Below are 19,424 nucleotides of genomic sequence, written 5' to 3'. Positions count from 1 at the left end.
AAGAGAGCCAGAGCTCTATCCACTGAGCAGCCTAGCTACCCATGCTGGAAGGAATGTTTTTAACCTTCTCTTTAGTCTAAAAAGATGAAAAAATATCCACTATGGTACGACCTTCTGAAGGTCTGGAGAGACTGACCATTGTCTTTGAATACATACTTCAGTCCAGAAGGCTCGGGAAAGAGAACACTAGACCTGAGTTCAAATTTGACCTCACACTAGCTGAATGATCTAGAAAAAATCACTTAATCTCCATCTCATTTTTCATAACTGAAAATGGGGATAATAGTAGCATCTTCCTCAGTGGGCTGTTAAGAGCACAATGCCGGCAATGTTTAAACACGAATGCTTCCTTCCCTTTCCCCTATACTTCCAAAGAGAACAATGGTCAGGAGATTAAGGTGGGCTTTCAACTGACTGAGGAGGAACTGAAGAAGTGAAAGGTGGCCCACTCAGAAGCAATGGAGATGTTTTCATCTCTGTGATTTGGTTCTTTATTAAAACAATTCACAAAGGGCTCTAGATTTAAAGCCAGAAGACATAAGTTGAGTCATGGCTTCATGAGCTGTATTGCCATGGGTCAGTCACTTAGCTTCTTTAAACCTCAATTTCTTTATCTTTAAAATGATGGCCCTGATTTGCTCACAAGAGTTTCTTTGAGGAAGTACTAGAACAACTCTAAAGAGCTCTATAATTGTAATCTGTTATTATATCAGAACTTTACCTCAGAAAGTTACAGGATGGGAGGCTCTATCTTAATGATTTACCATATTTGTATGATCAAATTTCAAATTAGAATTCCTAAAATATACCATATACTAACGAGTCTAAGATTCATTTAATCTTTCTTGGATGACTCTGAAGACTTGTCAGGAGTTTGCATTTGCCTCAAGCTGCTATTAAAGTGCTGTTCTTTTGCCAGATAATAGGGGATTCCAATTGATGGGCTGACAGATAAAAGGTTTTATTCTAAATTAAACTCCTAGTGGATCAATAGTTACCAGCATGCAAATGGATGGTCATTAGCCCCCTATCTGGTGGGCAGATTTGCTGATAAGAAAAATGATGATACCATTGCTTGCATAATTAAAACAGCTCCCTGGCAGTGATTTATAGAGTAGTGTATCATAGAGGAAAGAAGAAAGATACCACATTTAAAGCACCTGACATGAAGCTAAGAGGTTGGGGGAAAATTCTGAACCCCAGGCCAGATTCCTCTAATTGGTCAGTCTTATGTGTGGCTTTTGTTGAGTCGTGTCTTTCTGACCCAATGGCAAGATATTAAAGTGGCTTGTCATTTTCTTCTCCAGCTCATTTTATAATCGAGGAAACTGAGGGAAATGAGGTGAATTGACTTGTTTAGCTAGTGTCTACAGCCACATTTAATTCAGGAAGATTGGGTTCCCTGATGTCAAGCCCAGTACTCTATTGCCACCTAGCTGCCCCAGTCATATCTCCAAAAGCAATTTTTGTAAAGTTTGGTCACTTGCTTTTCAAGGGGATTTGGGGGGAAGAAAGTGGGGAGCAGGGAAAGAAGGTAAGGGAGGAAGAGAAAGAGTGCTACTCAAAGAATTTAGAGTAATCCACCTTACAGAAGTTGGCGATAGACATAGAAATCTGAAATTTCCACTGGATTGTTGAACTAAGGGTAGAAGAAAGTAGCCAAGTTAATGTTATTGTTTGTCTTTCTTTCTAGATGAGGACGATGACATGACAAGGGCTTGATCTAGACTTGCCACATAAATTGGATTTAAATGAGGCAGAGCTGTGCTAAGTCCTCAGCCTTACTGAGTCAATGAAGTCCACTGGCAGCTTCTATTTTATAAGATATTTGAGAGTTTTAATATTTTTTTAATTTAAACTTTTAAATTTAAAATTTTAATTTATGAGTAATGGAAGAAAAGACACAGGGAAGGGAAAATGAGCAAATATTGAAATTCATTTACCTGCCATTTCCCAAGAACTTTTGAGATTTCTTTTTATTTTATTTTTTGTATTTTTAATCCATAAAAACTGCAGTTTTTATGTTGAGGGTAAAAAAAAGCACAACCTCATTAAGCATTTAGGTTTATCATATCAGCAAATAAAATTTGTATTTTAATCTGCTTTTCAGTCTGATTAATGAATTCTTTCTAATTTTCTATTGTTTTTAGCGCCATCTATAGTTTCTTACATTTCAAATCAAACTTTATTTTTGCAATGCAATGCCTGTAATTTCTTATACATTAAGAGATTTATGCTTTCTTTCTACTTGTGTAAAGTTTTAAAGATGTCTATATTTTTTCCTCTAAGTTTAGTCTTCTTAAAAGTCATCAAGATTAACCATACCTGTACATTTAAGAGGTTTCTTTTAAAATTTGATGATAAAGTTAGAGTTAGGGTTACAGATTGGCTGATTTTTTTTTTGATTATCAGATGGAGATATTTGGGTTGAATCAGAAATGCTTAATTCTAGTGAAAAAAGCAGCACTCTTCTATCCAATGTGGGCTAGTAATCATTGACCTCAGACAAGATTAAATTTAAAAATTCAATCAAGAGAGAAATCTACATTATATGTCAGCCATATTAATATTGTTTTAGAAGTATGTATGTAGGTGTGTATATGTGTGTATATAGATATATATATGTGGGTGTGGGTGTGAATGTGAAAAAAATATATATATAGCCTGCTTGGGGCAGGCGGGAGGGATGAAAGGAGAAAAAAAGAATAAAGTGTACAATAAAGAATAAAAGAATAATATATAAGGAAGCAAAATAAGATAGACATCATAAATATAATTTCTTCTATTATTATATATGCTTTCTTGAAAGAAAAATTTATTGTTACATATTTTGAATCCTTGATGTTCTGCTGGGCACATGACAATGTTTTTTTCTCTTTAAAATTTTCCTTTTCTCTCTTTTTTTATTTTGTTTTTTTCTAATTTTGTATTTAGTTTTAAATAAATATATATTTTTTAAACCAACACATAATTGAGAACCCATTTGTACCAAATAATGTGTTGAGCACACCTATAAGAGAATTTTTAGTATATATAAGAGCAATTGATCTGGACCCAGAACAATTCTGATAGTTGGTTGCTGTGCATAATTCCTAGGTTGAGGTAAGTAGAAGGATTCAATTCAACAAACACCTATAGTTCTGTACATCTGTATCTACTGTATGTATATGTAAGGTCACTGGGCTAGGCACTGGGGATAGAAAGGGAAGCTACAACTTATAAATAAATGAATGAGTAGATTTATAATTTATATTCTCCTAGGAGAATATAACATGAAAATAAGTAAACAGGAAATCATTTGAGGAGGAAGAGAGCATTGGCAAATGGAGAGCTCAGGAATAGTTTCTCCCTGGGTAGCTAAGGAAATCTAGAAAGAATCTAGGGATTCTAAAAGAGGGAAGTCAAAGGAGAATGCCTTCCAAAAGAAAGCTCAGAAATGGTTTCCCATTGGGTAATCTGGAAATCTGGATGAGATCTAGGAATTCTAAAAGGGAGAATTAATTTGGGAGTACATTCTATGCAAGAGAAAATCTGTGCCAAGGCTTCTAAATGGATGATACAATGTCTAATTCAGGGATCATCAATTTGGATAAAGAGGGAGAAATGCAAAATAAAATTGGAAAATCAGGAGTAAATCAGGTGGTAGAAGGTATGGAATTTTGTCTGAGGGAGAGTAAGGTCGGGGAGACTGGGGTGTTGGGAGAGGGGAGATCTGAATCTCTCCTCAGTATCACTTTCTATCCTTATTCTTGGTTTTCTCTCTTTCTTCTTCTTATTAAAGCTTTTTGTTTACAAAGCATATGCATGGGTAATTTTTCCAACAGTGACTCTTGCAAAACCTTTTGTTCCAAATTTTCCCCTCTTTCCCCCACCTCCCCTAGCTGGCAGGTAGTCCAATACATGTTAAATATGTTGAAATACATGATAATTCCAATATATGTATACATATTTATACAGTTATCTTGCTGCACAAGAAAAATGAGATCAAGAAGGAAGGAAAACTGACAAAGAAAACAAAATGCAAGCTATAACATTGGTTCTCTCTTGAAGTCTCTCTTAATCCCTTTTTCTTTTCTTTCTTACTATACTCTTCACCCCTTCTTAACAGGCTATAATAGAACTGAAGTATATAATTATTTCTTGAACTTAATAGTAGAATAATGTTTTGTTTCCTCTTCTTAGTAATTTTATGTTCTTCCTATGTAGTCATTCTATATTAATACAATTCTGTTTGAAGATAAAGAAACAATCTTTCATTGCTACACACGTATTTTTATAATCAACTAATCCAAACATTACCTTTTCACTTATATATAAATCACAATTGACTTTCTTCTCTGAATAAATGATCTTTGTTTTAAAAAAAAAGCTTTATCTAATCTTAACCTAGAGACTGTACTATTTGTCTTTTTACTGACTTACCGACAAGAAGCCTTTTGAGTAGAATAAATGAATTCACATTTTCCATGTATGCAATAACCATTGAAGTTTTCAGGGCAAGGTATGTGGTTTCCAATATAAATATCTTCTCTTTGATCACTAGCATCTAAAAGAACCACATAAACATATTCATCAAATATCAAAATGCAAATAAGAAAAAAAAAGATTTTTATCCCCAAGAATTTTTGATGATAACTGGAAAAAAATAAGATAGCTTTGGGTTCAAATTATTTTGGAAATTCTATAACATGGGACTATTATAAGCTATGACTATCTGAAAATCAAGTGCTAAATTCCACTACTAAAGAAATAAACCAAATTTTTCAATTGGAAGGTGTACCTCTGCAATTGATAGATGGCAGAGCAAACTGGCTAATTCAATCTTTCATTTGTCTAGTCATTACATTGAGACAAAAAAAAATTGATATGAAGTAAATGAGATTTCCTAAGACATTAAAGTCAAAGCTTTATTTTAATAAGGAAAAGTATTATTCATGCCTTTTGTTTTTGTGCCAATCATTTTTTGATCTGTTTGCTTTTTCTACTCTCTTGAAATTTTCCTTGTAAAAAAGAAAAAAAATTAGTTAAGCCAAACAATAGACAAAATAGCTGTGCCTGATAGCCGATGTCCCAAAGGCCCCCACCTTTCTGCTAACAGGAGGGAGATATATTTCATTATCAATTTTATGGGACCAAGATTAGTACAATTAATCAGACCAGCTATCTTTCAATATTCTTTTAATGTACATTTTTGTGGCCTTTGTGGATATTGTTCTTTTGGTTCTGCTTATGTCATACTGCTTTAAATCAGATATTTTTCCATGTTTCTCTATATTCCTCAGAACTATCATTTCTTAGAGAAGCAGCATGTCAGTAGAAAAAGTATTGTGTTTGGAATTGGACTTGGGTTCAAATTCTGCCTCTGTTACTCATTATTTGTGTGATAACAAGCAAGACACTTTTAGCTCTCCAGCTATCAGTTTCTTCAAATATAAAATGAGGAGGTTGGAAACAATGACCTCGCGGGTCCTTTGCAGCTATAGATCAATGATCTTATGTACCACGTTTTGTTCAGCCATTCCCCAGTCAATGAGTATCCATTTTGTTTCCAATGTTTTGCTACCACAAAATGTGTTGCTGTGAATATTTTAGCATATACAGTGCCATTCACTTCTCTCTTTTCCCTGCTTGTTATGTATACCCAGTAGTAGGGAATTCTTAGATCAATACGGACTTTTTCTATCACTCTAACTTGATAATGTAGTTGAAAAAAACCAAAACAAAATAACGTTTCTTTTCCTCTTAAATCCTTCCTACTGCTTGATTTCTAAATCTTACCATGGATTAAGACTTTTTATGCTTCTATATCTCTCCTTTGGGCAGTTGCCAAATCATGCTGTTGTTTATATGGCATTTTGAATTTCCATCTGTTCTTTCTCAACCACCACTGCCAAATCCTTTGATTAGGACTTGTCCACTGTACACCTGGATGGTCTGTAACCTTTTTTTTTTTTCATCAGTCTCTCTTTTCCCGCCTCCTATCCATCCTATAGACACACAGCTGCTACAATCATTTTCCATTCCTGCTGCTTTATTTACGGCAGCATGGGCAATGATCATTTTCCTCATCAGCAAGGCACTATACATGACAGTCAGATATCATGCCATCAGTTGGCAAAGGGATAGCTACTGATCAACTGCTAGTGTGACTGGTGAAAATAAGATTTTTCTTTGAACTTTGAATAGCTTCAATATGCTTCTAATTTGGCTTTTGATTACTCTTTCAAAAAAGTCACCAGGTCACCAGATGATAGAAAAGTTTGATTATTTCTGTTTGTTAACAATTGTTGTCAGCCAATAAATCCCACATATTTCAGAATATTAGAAATTAATATGCTGTGTTTGAGACTCATAACTCATAAATCCATAGAAAACCTGCTCTGGAAGATGGCTTAAGAGATCATTTTGTCCAACCTTTTCATTTTTCAAACAAATAAACTGTGGCTCCTAAAAATTTCTCCAAATTTTGTCAGATCAAATAAGTAGAATTGATACTTTATGCCAGATGATATAATATTTAGGCAGATTCTGAAAGAAGTGAATAACTGAATTCAGAGTGCTAATTAATTTACTGATGGTCAATATGGAGAAAAATCTCTAGAGGTCTGCTGCAGGGCTTTGCCTCCAGTCATTCTCAAGACAATGTTTTTATAAATGACTTGGATAAAGACATAAATATCATAATTAGCATACCTAAAGATTTCATAAAGCTAGGAAGTATAACTAATGTTCTGGAGAATATAATCAGGCACTAAAAGATCTTGATAAAATAGAACAGAGGACAAAAAAAAAAAAAAAAGAAGATAAAGTTTAATAGAGTTCAAACCAACCTTCTATTTGGGGGAAAGTCTAACTATTAGAAAATTCTTCCTGTGGTTGGCTTCCCCGTAATTTCTATACATGGATCTTATTTCTTTGCTAAAGAATTACACAGATAAATCCACTTAACTTTGTTAGCCCTCAGTTTTCTTAAAAGATAAGAGGTTTAGCTTAGATGATTCCAAAGTCCCTTCTAGCTCTAAATCTGTTTATACTGTTGCATTTGAAAAAAACACACCCACAATAATTATCTATCCCAAATGGTCGAACAAGTTATAGTCTAGAAATGTGATGGAATAGTATTGTGTGCTAAGAAATTATGAAGGAGATGGTTTTAGAGAAATTTGGGAAATCTTGTATGCTCTGATACTAAATGAAATGAACAAAACAAGGAGAATAATTTATACTTTAAAAGAATTAGGAATTCTGACCATTGTAATGATGACTCCAGAGTACTAAAGATGAAATCCACTTCCTAAAAGAGAGGTGAAGGACATAGATTGCAGAGAGATATTTATTGTTAGCCATGGGCCAATATAGAAATTTGTGTGACAAATATATGTGTGTGTGTTTATTTCTGTTTTCCTTTTCTAAAAAGTTTATTAGTTTTATTTTTGCTGGGTTTTTTTGTGGTTTCTATTGTTCAGGCATTCAGTTACGTCTGACTCTTCATAACCCCAAGTATCATACAGTCCATAGAGTTTTCTTGGAAAAGACACTGGAGTGGTTTGCTATTTTCTTCTCCAGTAGATTAAAGCAAACAGGGTAAATGACTTGCCCAGGGTCACACTGCTAGTAAGTATCTGAGGCTGGATTTGAACTCAGGACTATATATGTTTGTAATAGAGGTTTTATTTTTCTTTCATTTTCATTTAAAAGAGGGATTTGGGATTATAGGAAATAATGTGGATTTTTGTTGATTAAATATACATATATATGTTTGTGTATATATATATATATATATATATACACATACACATATAAAAACATAAATATATAAATATCCATACAATTTAAAAACTGTCCATTCCAGATTTATGTCACCTGAGAATGTGATATAACCCAAGAAAGGTATTATTACCTCCTTATTACTGGAAGTTATGTATCTCAATGTGACCTAAGTATTCATTACCACATTGTTGACACAAACCACCAGAACCTCCAGATGAGTTTTTATTTTCAGATGAACTGCTGTCTAGTCATGTCTCTTCTATCTTGTACTTATAAAGTCAACTTCTTGAAACCAAGGGTTAAAACTTAACATCTTTACATCTATTTCTATCAAATTTGACCTTATTAAATCTATCCTAATTTACCAGGTTTTTGATAGCATACCTGAGGCATGTAAGAAATATTTGTTGATGGAATGTCTGAACCACCAGGAACACTCTCCATGAATATACTCTCATGATTTGTGGTATATCATTGTTGGGGAAGAAGAGGAAGGGTTCTTGACCTAGATGTGAAGTATTTATTTCAAAGAAGTGTAGTACTGAGGTAAACTTCAAATGTTCTTGTTACTCTCTGTACTGTTTTTAATCAAGAAAAGGCAGAGAATCTTTGCCTGTTTGAAATCAGAAGATAAAGATAATAGATGACCATCCAATCTTTTTTAGCATACAAAGGCAGCACATAGGAACAGATGTTGGACATGGAATCAGATTTAGTAACTCTGGAGTCAGGATATAGAGTTAGAAATCCTGACTTATTAGCTAGCTGATCACAAACACATGAGTTCTCTATATGTTAGATTCCTAGTCTTTAAATTGGAGATAATATAGCAGTACTAACTTTTTCATAGGGCTACTGTAAGGTTTAAATGGGATATTATACATAAAGAACTATATAGGGGCAACTAGATGACTCAGTGAATAGAATATTAACTCTGGAGTCAGGAGAATCCAGATTTCAAATCTGGTCTTACATTTACACTTATTAGCTGTGTGACCTGAGAAAGCCATTTAACCCCAATTACCTTGCAAAAAACAACAACAAAAAATGAAAAATTATATAACTGTCATTTTTATTTACCATCATTGGCATTTTCAAACAGATATTCAAAGTCAGGTATTCACTTTCAGAAATAATAACATTTACATAATATTCTAAGGTTTCAAAGCATTTTACAAATATTAACCCAATTTTTTCCTCACAAAAGCCCTGACAGAAAGGTGCTATTGTTATTCCCATTTTGCAGATCAGGAAATTGAGACAGACATAGGATAAGCTTATGGTTTGCTCAGGGTCACACAGCTAGTAAAATAAATGAAACGTTCTCATAAATGAAACGATCTATTAAAGATTATAACATTTAGAGCTGGAAGGGTCTTTAGAGATCACCCAAACCCAAATCTGTTTTATAAAAGTGATTTGCTGAAGTTAACCATTAATATTAAATGTTAGAACCAGGATAGAAAACCAGAATTATTTGACATTTATTCACATGTTGCTTCTTCTTGTTATTTTACTTCTCATGAATAAGAAGTTAATGAAAATTTAAATCCTACAAATCATAGATAACTGCTTATACTACTTTTGCATTTTTTTAAATATGTGCATCAATTTCTAACGTGCTTAGCACAGTTCTTGGTACATAGTAAGGGCATTATAAATGCTTGTTCCCTCCCTTTTCCTTTCTATTCTCTAACAGCTCTAAACATTCAAATAACCATTTAAACCATTTGTTGGGTTTCTGTTTTAACACTTCTCACCTAAAATTTTCTAGTGTCTATATGTCTGCAAGAGGGTTGTTGCTGCAGTTATTGTTTTTGTTGTTCAGTCATTTCAGTTGTGTCTGACCCTTTATGACCCAGTTTGGGTTGTTTTTTTGTTTATTTGTTTGGCAGAGATACTAAAGTGGCTTGCTATTTCCTATTCCAGCTCATTTTACAGATGAGTAAACTGAGGCAAACAGCAGGTTAAGTGACTTGACCAGTCTAAGTATCTGAGGTCAGATTTGAAGTTAGGAAAATGAGTCTTCGGATCTCATACTCTATTCCCTACACCTGCTCCAGAATAAAAGTTAAAGTTAAAATTAAAGGCCTTATCAAGAGGGTTAAGATGTAAATTAAAAAACATGTAAACTTTATACTTTAAAAAAAAAAAACATTGTGTGTGATTCTTCATGTTTACATTTGAAAACTTTGACGGAAGAGTTGTGTTAGCTATGAAGATTTCTAGTATCTCAAAAGTGATCCAGAGGTTTTAAATTTTAATTTCATCAAGTAATTTGAGCCAAGTCAGAATTATTTTTGTGACTGTTTTGCCTAATCAATCTACTAATTGTTCTTCTGTTTGGCTACCAAGACCTTTCTTCTTATACAGAAAAATAGGATGGAACAGTTTGGACTGTTGGTCCAAAGAGACCAATGATAAGAAAAGGAAAGCTAATTCTAGCTAGCACTTGTGGTAGAGTACATGAACAAAGAGAATTGATTTTTTTTTTTTTTTTTAGCATCACCCCAGGGCTAATAAGCCTGGAAGAGCTCCCTACCATTGGAGAAGGGGGGAGGGGAATGGGAGAGCTCTAAAGCTGACAGATGCCCTTTAATATCACCTAAAAAAAAGCAGACTGAGGATTGAACTATGACAGAGGGTATCAGAAAGCAAAAATGGGAGTAGCTAGTGATGCCAGGAAACAGAACACACAAGGAAGCCACAACTAGTTTCTTATCTTTCAATAAATGAAAAATAATGTGAAAGTACCTTTCACATCTGGTCGATACTGTAATCCATCATCCTTCTTTCCCAACAAACTAGTATCATCTGTGTCTGTAAGATAAAACAATTTTTAGAAATCAATATTATGTAAGGTTTTCAAATCATTTTTACAGTGTTGATATTTGAAGAATTCTCTTGACAAAATTAAAGCTTTTGCAATTATGACCAAATCTCATTATTCTCAAGGTTCTCATTTTTTTTCTCATTACCTACCTCTTTACTTATGCTTCCCCACACTGCCATTTTCTATTTTTTTGACTACCCAATGAAGTCTAATGGAGTTTGACCCAGTAGCTTTGCTATTACTATAGCTCAGTCCAAGTATATGTTTAATTTAAATTAATTTTAGTCAAGTCAACCTCTATCCATTATAGAATCTCAATATTGGAAGCAAAGCCAGAAGCTATCCAACAATAAATGGCAGGAATCAGTGAACATTTATTGGGCATTTACTATGTGCCAGGCAGAGTGATAAGGTTTTGTCATATAAAGAAAGGGAAAGAAAGGAGGGAGGGAGGGAGAAAAAGAGAGACAGAAACAGAGAGACAGAGACAAGACAGAGAGACAGAGAAGAGATAGAGAGAGGGGAAAAGTCTATTTTCAAGTATTGTAGATTCTAATGGAGGAAACAACATTAATTAACTAGGTATATAAAAGATACATCGGAGTAAAATCTGTCCATTATAATTTCATAAAATTTATGTGAAAACTAGATTTATTACAAGAGAAATTAACATGCATGTGAACCCTAAGCCAGAGCAAAGAGATTACAACCCAAACAGAAGCTTTCATATTTATAAAATTGTGACCAAAAAAAAAAAAAAAAAAAAGGAGAAAAAGAAATCTCCACCCAAATGGGAGTATCAAAAGAGGAGAAATCATGAATAATTATGATGTCAAAACAAGCATCCTTTTCCCTTAGGAAATGCTAGACTTCTGAAAATGGGATGATCTATTTATCTACAAGAGACCCAGCTGCAGTTTCCCAGTCTAGTGCAGATTGACAAGTGTCTGCCTTGATTTCCAAGGACACACAGGGAGACCAGTGTGTGACGTTAATAACAAATTATGTCAGCTCAGGGAAGGGCTTCATCCTTGGCATGTTTAGGAACCCATTCAGGGTCCACTATTTCTTGAAAATATAGCAACCCCCAAAACCAAGTTCTTAATGGGTAATCTGAAAGGAGAAGACATATACAGTTGATGCGACCATGAAGAGCATCCTGTAGATGCTGGATTTGAGGTGATCCTAGAGATCATGCCATATGAGGATTAATTGAACAAATGTTGTCCAGTCATTTTTCAGTTGTGTCCAATTCTTCATCACCCCATTTGGGGGTTTCTCAAAAAAGATATTAGAAAGGTTTGCCATTTCTTTCTCTAGATCATGAGAAAACTGAGTAAAATGACTTGCTCAGAGTCACAGGGTTTCTAAGTGTCTGAGACAAGAATTTGAACTGAGGAAGATAAGTTTTCCTGTCTCTAGATCCATAGCCATCCTGATCATCTTCAATCAATAAACATTTACTTTAAAATTTGTTATTAATAAGCAATTAATAAACAAAAAAAGTTGCTATTTGCCGGGCACTGTATTAAGCATTGGTGATACAAAGAAAGGCAAAATAGTTTCTACCCTCAAGGAATTTACTCTCTACTTTATCATTCAATAATTCACTGGCAAATTGTATAATATGTATTAGGTACTGTATTAAGCATAGGTTCTCAAGGAGATTATATTGTACTGGGGGAGGTGGAGGAGGAGGAATAGAAAGTTCATTGATAAGTACAGGATATATGAAAAATAAACACACAATGATTTGGTAGGGGCACTCACATCTAAGGCAGTCAGTAAAGATCTTTTGAAGCAAATAAAATCTGAAATGAATATCGAAAGGAAGTAACATATCTAGGGGAAAGAAATGAAAAGATCGCATCCTGGGCATGGGGGAATAGTCCATAAAAAAGGGAAGAGATGGAATGTCAGTAGATCAGTTTGACATGAGGGAGAGTAATGTAAAATTAGTTTGAATAAATGAGCTGGGGCCAGGTTGTAAAGGGAAATGTTTTGCATGACTGCACATCTATAATCTATATCAAATTTCTGGCCTTCTCAAGGAAGGTTAGGAGGAAGGGAAAGGAAAGAGTGAATTTGGAACTCAAAAAATTTTAAAAAGAATATTAGGAATTTGTTGTTTACATGTGATGGAAAAAAGAAAATTAAATTAAAAATTAAATACAAAGGGTTTTAAATGTCAAAGTAGGACGTACCTTGAGAAGCCATGGAAGCTCTTAAATAGAAGAGTGACATGTTCATTTTGTGCTTTCAGAATATTAATTTGGCAATGATATGGAAGATATATTAGGAAGAGGAGAGATTGGATTTGGAGGAGGCCAGTTAGAGGGCTATTGCAATAATACAGGTGGAAGGTGATGAAGGTCTGTCCTAAGGCGATTGTGTAGAGAGTGTGTGTGTGTGTGTGTGTGTGTGTGTGTGTGTGTGTGTGTGTGTAGTGAGTAAAGAGAAGACAGAAATGAGGAATGTTGAGGAGGTGGAATCAATAAGACTTGGCAACGAGGAGGGCAGTGAGAGTGAAGAATTAAAAATGACTTCTAGGTTGCAAACCAGAGTGACTGAAGTTTCTTGATGGGAATGGGGAAGTCTGAAGGAATAAAGTTTCTGTTTCAAATGTTGAATGTGTGATGCTTAGGAGACACACAAGTAAAAATGTCTAGCATGCAGTAGGAGATCGCTAACAGGTTATTAATCATTGGTTCCAATTCTTTTGGCATCCTGGAACAACTTCTGAAGTCCCTTCCAGCTCCCAAACTATGATCTTATAGTCTATGATCCATGATTTGAACTCATGGAGGTCAGTTAGGTGCTCTCTTACCATTATCACATTTTTTACAGGTTAGATGTCCGAAGGACCATTTTGATTCTATTTTCCCAAGGCATTCTTCTAATGGAAAAATACCCAAATAAGAGTTGTTTTTGTTCAGTGTCTACTTTCTACCTTCTATCCTAAGTAAGAATCCTATCCTTTCTTTGCTCTCAATACAACTAAACAAAAAACTCTTTGTATTGTTTTTAGCATTCATAAACCATCTCTATAAAGTCTGGCCCTTAGCTCTGTTGACACCATTCTGACAGGGTCCTACAGCTCTTTTCAGGTCATCCTCTATTATCTATTTGCTCTTGCTTTCATTTCCTATATATGTATCCTTTAAAAATCCAAATTGATCAATGCATGCAAATTCATATCTCCTAAACAGTTCCCATTTCTTCTGCATAAGAATTGTTTGGAGAATTTCATTCTTGAGAGCATCTCACCTATCTTAGATCATATTCTTTTGCATAATGTTAAGCAATTGGTTGTTTACCTATTCCTTCTCTGAATGATTCTAAATATGGTCTTTTAAAGTCTAGGGGAGTTTTTAAGCTATCTGATTTTTCTCTCCTCTCTTACAAACTCTTAAAGCTGGAGAGGTCACTTATTGCCAAGTTTCCATCATGTTCACTCCATCTACCAGCTCCCCTTATTGATGAGAATTGGATCTATAATAAGATTTCTCCTTATTGACTCCTCTACCACTTGGGGGATTAAATTTTCATTCAGTCAAATTTAGAATTTATCATCAGCTGTTCTGCTTTTGACAGAGAAACTCCAGAAAATGTCCAGATAAGGAATTACTGGTTGTTGCAACATCATTGTTGCATTCTTTTGCATGGCCAGGTTTATGATCTACTTCTCAAACTCCTCATCGGATGCTTCCTTCAGGGGAGACAGTCTATAATATACTGCCATGACAATGTCACTTTGGTCTCTCCTTCCATTGATTTTCCTCCAAATGTTTCCTCCTTCTAACTTCTGGATTTCTCAACTTTCTCATTTATTTATTCTGTTCCTATTTAATAAAGCATATACATAAGATGTTATCAAAATCTCCTGCTTTATCTGTATACAAAAGAGTCAGGAATGTGGCTGAGCAGGTGAACCCTGTCTCTTGAGTTCTGCTCATCTACATGCGAGAGACACAAGGTTCAAAATATGAGGAACTTAACCTCAGAACTGATTGGTAGTTATTGGGCAAATAACTTACCTAGTTTATAGTTTAGCCTTCAGAGATTAAAATCAGGAAATATATGGAATGCTTACCATGAGCTGGCACACTTGCCTTATGAAACCCCCCATATCAGTGATCAGGAAATTTAACTCTAAGAAAATATTAAATCTGAAGGCATTAACTAGATAAGGGGTACCCAATACTGATTCCAAAGAAAAAATATTTCTTGGTACATAAGCATATGAGAATCTTTTGTTAGGGAAATGAGAAACTAGGGAATGAAACTTTTTGCTTGTTCAAGGCAAGGGTTTCAAGCTCTTTCTATAAGAGCTCTAGCAAGAAAAAGGCTGTGGGTTTTAAGTTAAAAAAGCATGACAGTGACTTCTCTTCTCTTGAGGAGGAGATAATACTAACTAAAGATTTCAGCTGAGCCAAATAATAAGAGCAGTCAAGTATCATCCAGAAGAGCAGTACCTGGATAGAATCCATTTGAGCAGCATTAGGTTAGATTGAGACCAGAAGGGAACAGGCCTGGTAGGTACAGCACAATGACATTAGAAGACATTATTGGCCCTCCAAATTTAGAGGTTCAAGTTGCCCCTAAGATCGCAGAATCACGAATTTAGAACTGGAAGGGGCTTTTTAATAATTTTTTAAAAATTATTTTTTAGGTGTAGGGTAATATAAGTTGTAAATGACAGTCAGGATTTTGGATCCAGATCTTCTGAGCTTAAATCTAGCACTTTTCCACTGCATTATACAGAAGCATGAATTTAGAATCAGAGGAGGCCTTTTTATAATCTTTTAAAATAATCTCTTTTTTAAAAATTTATTTTTAGGCGCAGAGTAATACAAATTGTACATGACAGCCAGGATTTTGGATCCAGGTCCTCTGAGCTCAAATTTAGCACTTTTCCACTGCATCACACTATCACATGGTATGATCTCAAGGCCTTTCCCCATGATGGTTGCCCATTTCTTTCTATACTTTAGGTTATCAATATCTTCTTAAAATGAGCCACCTGAATCTAAACATAGTAGCATAGATAAGATCATCTGAGGAACTGGATAATTTTGGCTTATCTAGAACAGAGTCTTGCACACACTAAGTACTCAATAAGTATTTGTTAAACTGAACTAGGGTAGCAAGAATATTAGAGCTTAAGGAACATCTAAAATATCTTCTTTATTTTATAAACGTAGAAGCTGAGACATAGAGAATTAAAATGAACACTTCATGACTTCAGTTGGATACTCGAATAGTTTGCCATTTCCTTCTCCAGCTCATTTGACACATGAGGAAACTGAGACAAAAAGGGTTAAATGATTTGCCCAGAATCACACAGCTAATTAAGTGTGTGCGGCTTTAACTCATGATTTGAACTCATGAAAATGCATCTTCCTGATTCCAAGTCCAGTGTTCTATCCACTGAGCCACCTAGCACAACCTAGTGTGTGTGTGTATATGTATGGAAATGTGTATATATTTATACACACAATTTTAATCAAATTAGTCAGTTCTAAATCCATCTAATTATATTATCATCCATTGACCATTGTCTACAAAGATATTACCAAAGACTTTATCAAAGGCTTTCCTGGAATCAGTACAATTTTACAGTCATTTCAATGAATTGAGCTCCTAAATATCACACTAGCCTTTGGGACACAAAGTCATAAATGAAACAATCCCTGCCCTCAAGGACCTTACAGTTTACAAGGACTTTATTAATTTTTAATTAATTTTATTAATATTTATTTGTCTACCTATTCTATTTCCATAGCATTTGCCTGATTCCAGCTTTCCTGATTCAGACTAAAATCCTTGACATGAAATATATAAAATATATTGGTGGGGAGGGGCGTGATAGGGAATTGAGGAAAATATATATATATGAGAGAATATATTGTTCTTTTGCTGCTGTCTACAATGATTTCCACCCTCCCCTTTCCTGTAGGAATAAAAATAAAACTCTTAAAATCTTATCTGGGTCTGATCCAAATGGTGATTCCCTGGCTATTTATTAGTGGGTTGAATACCAATACAGGTGACAACACTTTGGCTCTGAGGAATAGAAAATATCTTATTACATTTACATGGTTATTAGTGTCCCAGATGATTAGTCTTGATAATCAACAGGGACCCTTTTAACACATAGTAAATAGTGGGTCCTAATTGATACCCTGGCATGCTGGGAGATTTCACTGATGACCATAAAACATGATTATGTGGTTCAGTACATGCAATTCTAGATTGAATCTGAAAGGGTTGTTTTTTTTGTTTGTTTGTTGGTTTGTTTGTTTGTTTTTTGCTGTTGTTGTTTTATTCCTGTCACTGAATTAGGCAGATCAGTACTATAGTATCTTTATAAATTTAGAAGAGAAAAACAATCCCAGCTCTAGAGTTAGCTTCAGGCTCTTAGTGCTTTTTTGTGTTGGTTTTTTCCCCTCTCCAAATGCCTCACCTCCATCCCTACCCCAACCCCAATATACATCCTTTCTCTTGGAAAATCTCATTGTCTTGACTGGTCTTTGCAGTTTTTGCCAAAATAAAATTGCTATACAGATCTATTGGGTCATAATGGAGATGATTTAGATTTAACTTTATATAATTTATTTATTCCTCAATTTCACTTATCAAGCCTTCAGAGGTTTTTCTCTTAAGGAAGCCAAGGATGCTGAGAACTACACAGCCTTGCTTCTAGGAAATAACTAACATTTATATAGCACTGTAAAGGCCCGTATTTTCCTTACAACTAGATTTCTGCTCTAACCTTGCCTCAAGTTTCTCCTCACTACATTTTAGCCTCCACACAGCTGCCAAAGATTTAATCATTTCATCCTTTTAATCAGTAGACTCCAGTGGCTCTCCATTGTCCCCAGGATAAAATATAAATTCCTTTGTTTAGCTTCTAAAGTCTTTCACAACCTGGCTCCAACCTATCTTTGCAAAATTATTATACATTATGCACCCCACTTCCCAACTCTATTATCCAGACAAATTGGCCTTCTCTTTGTTCCTCATACACAGCATTCTGACCTTCTCTCTCTGGGACTTTGTACTGTTGATCATCAGGCCTGAAATGCACTCCTCTCCTTCCCTCCCCCTCATATAATCTCACTTTTTTTTAGGACAATTCAAGTCTGACTTTCTCTAAAAAGCCTTTTCTGATTTCAACTAATGACCTTCCTAATTACCTTATATTGTTAACCTTGAATTCAACTACCTGATATTTATTTGCATTCATCTTATATATATTTATTCTATATATGTATGTATTTACAAATATGTCCATGAGCATATGTGTATGCATACATATACTTTATATACAGTTATTTTTATATGTATATTTTGTATATATACATGCATACTTTATATATACTTTGTATATATGTATATATACATGTATACTTTATGTATATACTTACATAAGCTATGTATAGCTATAGATCTAAAGATAAAATCTATATATTGTATATATGTTTATATTTTAGAATATAGGTTTTTAGAAAATAGAAATTATTTTTTAAAAAGAAAGGAAGGGAGGGAGAGAAAAAGAAGGAAGGAAGGAAGAAAGGGAGAGACAGAGGGAGGGACGGAGGGAGGAAGGAAGGAAGGAAGGAAGGAAAGAAGGAAGGAAGGGAGAGACAGAGGGAGGGACGGAGGGAGGAAGGAAGGAAGGAAGGAAGGAAGGAAGGAAGGAAGGAAGGAAGGAAGGAAGGAAGGAAGGGAGAGACAGAGGGAGGGACAGAGGGAGGAAGGAGGGAAGGAAGAAAGGGAGAGACAGAGGGAGGGACAGAGGGAGGAAGGAAGGAAGGAGGAAGGAAGGAAAGAAGGAAGGAAGGAAGGAAGGAAGGAAGGAAGGAAGGAAGGAAGGAAGGAAGGAAGGAAGGAAAAGAGAGACAGAAAGAGGGACAGAAGAGAGAGAGGGAAGGAGGAAGGGAGAGAAAAAAAGGGGAGCAGCTAGATGGCATAGTGAATAGAGTACCAGTCCTGGAGTCAGGAGGACTTGAGTTCAAATCTAGCCTCAGACTCATCACACTTTCTAGCTATGTGATCTTGAGCAAGTTATTTAACCCTAATTATCTCCAAAAAAGAGAGAGAAGAGAAAAAAAAAACCCAAAGGAAATAGAAATTGTTTTCATTCTTTGTATTTTTGTCCCCAGTGCCTGGAACATATATTTTGTTGTTGTTTAGTAGTTTTAGTTGTATTCAATTCTTTCTGACCCCATCAGGGTTTTCTTGGCAAAGATACTGGAATGATTTGTTATTTCCTTTTCTGACTTGTTTTACGGATGAAGAAATGGAGGCAAATAGATTGAAGTGACTTTCCCAGGATCATACAGTTAATAAATGTTTTGAGTCCAGGAAGATGAGTCCAGCACTCTTACCCACTGTGTCACCTAGCTTTCCATGGCACATAATAGGTACATAATAAATACTTATTGATTGATTGACTGACAGACAAACTAGACAGATTGGGTTAGCTAACAATAGAGTCATGTGAATTAGGATATGATTGAATAAATATAAATATACCTGTGCTTAATTATAACCTGCTTGGGAGAGGTGAGGGAAGAAAAGGGGGGAAAGAATAAAGTAAAAAAGTACAGTGTTTTTTCTTATTTTGCATCTAAGTTTTAAATAAATCAATACATTTAAAAATAATTATAGAATGGCTAGAACAACGGAAGTGATTATTTTGTCGTATTGTTCCATCTTTCTTGATCAGGCCATATGTATATAGAAGACTGTAATCAGATCTGTAGATGCTATATTTGGGGAAAAACATCAAAAAACTGGAAAGTGTCCAAAGAAG

At 34.7% G+C, this 19,424-nt stretch overlaps 1 protein-coding gene across 1 annotated transcript in view; it reads right to left on the bottom strand.

Moving 5' to 3' along the window:
- The window catches only part of TMEFF1 (transmembrane protein with EGF like and two follistatin like domains 1), a 140,736-nt gene that overhangs the window by 21,891 nt on the left and 99,421 nt on the right, over positions 1-19,424 (bottom strand). Inside the window, exons 7-8 of the mRNA XM_051995535.1 lie at positions 10,525-10,590; positions 4,423-4,546 (exon numbers count right to left, since the gene is read on the bottom strand). Coding sequence (XP_051851495.1) covers positions 4,423-4,546; positions 10,525-10,590 — 190 coding nt within the window. The remainder of the gene's footprint in view (positions 1-4,422; positions 4,547-10,524; positions 10,591-19,424) is intronic.

This window comes from Antechinus flavipes, chromosome 1, assembly GCF_016432865.1.
Source record: "Antechinus flavipes isolate AdamAnt ecotype Samford, QLD, Australia chromosome 1, AdamAnt_v2, whole genome shotgun sequence".
Taxonomy (NCBI): Eukaryota; Metazoa; Chordata; class Mammalia; order Dasyuromorphia; family Dasyuridae; genus Antechinus; species Antechinus flavipes.
The sequence above is the reverse complement of the archived record's forward strand: the minus strand, read 5'-3'. Positions and strand labels throughout refer to the sequence as shown.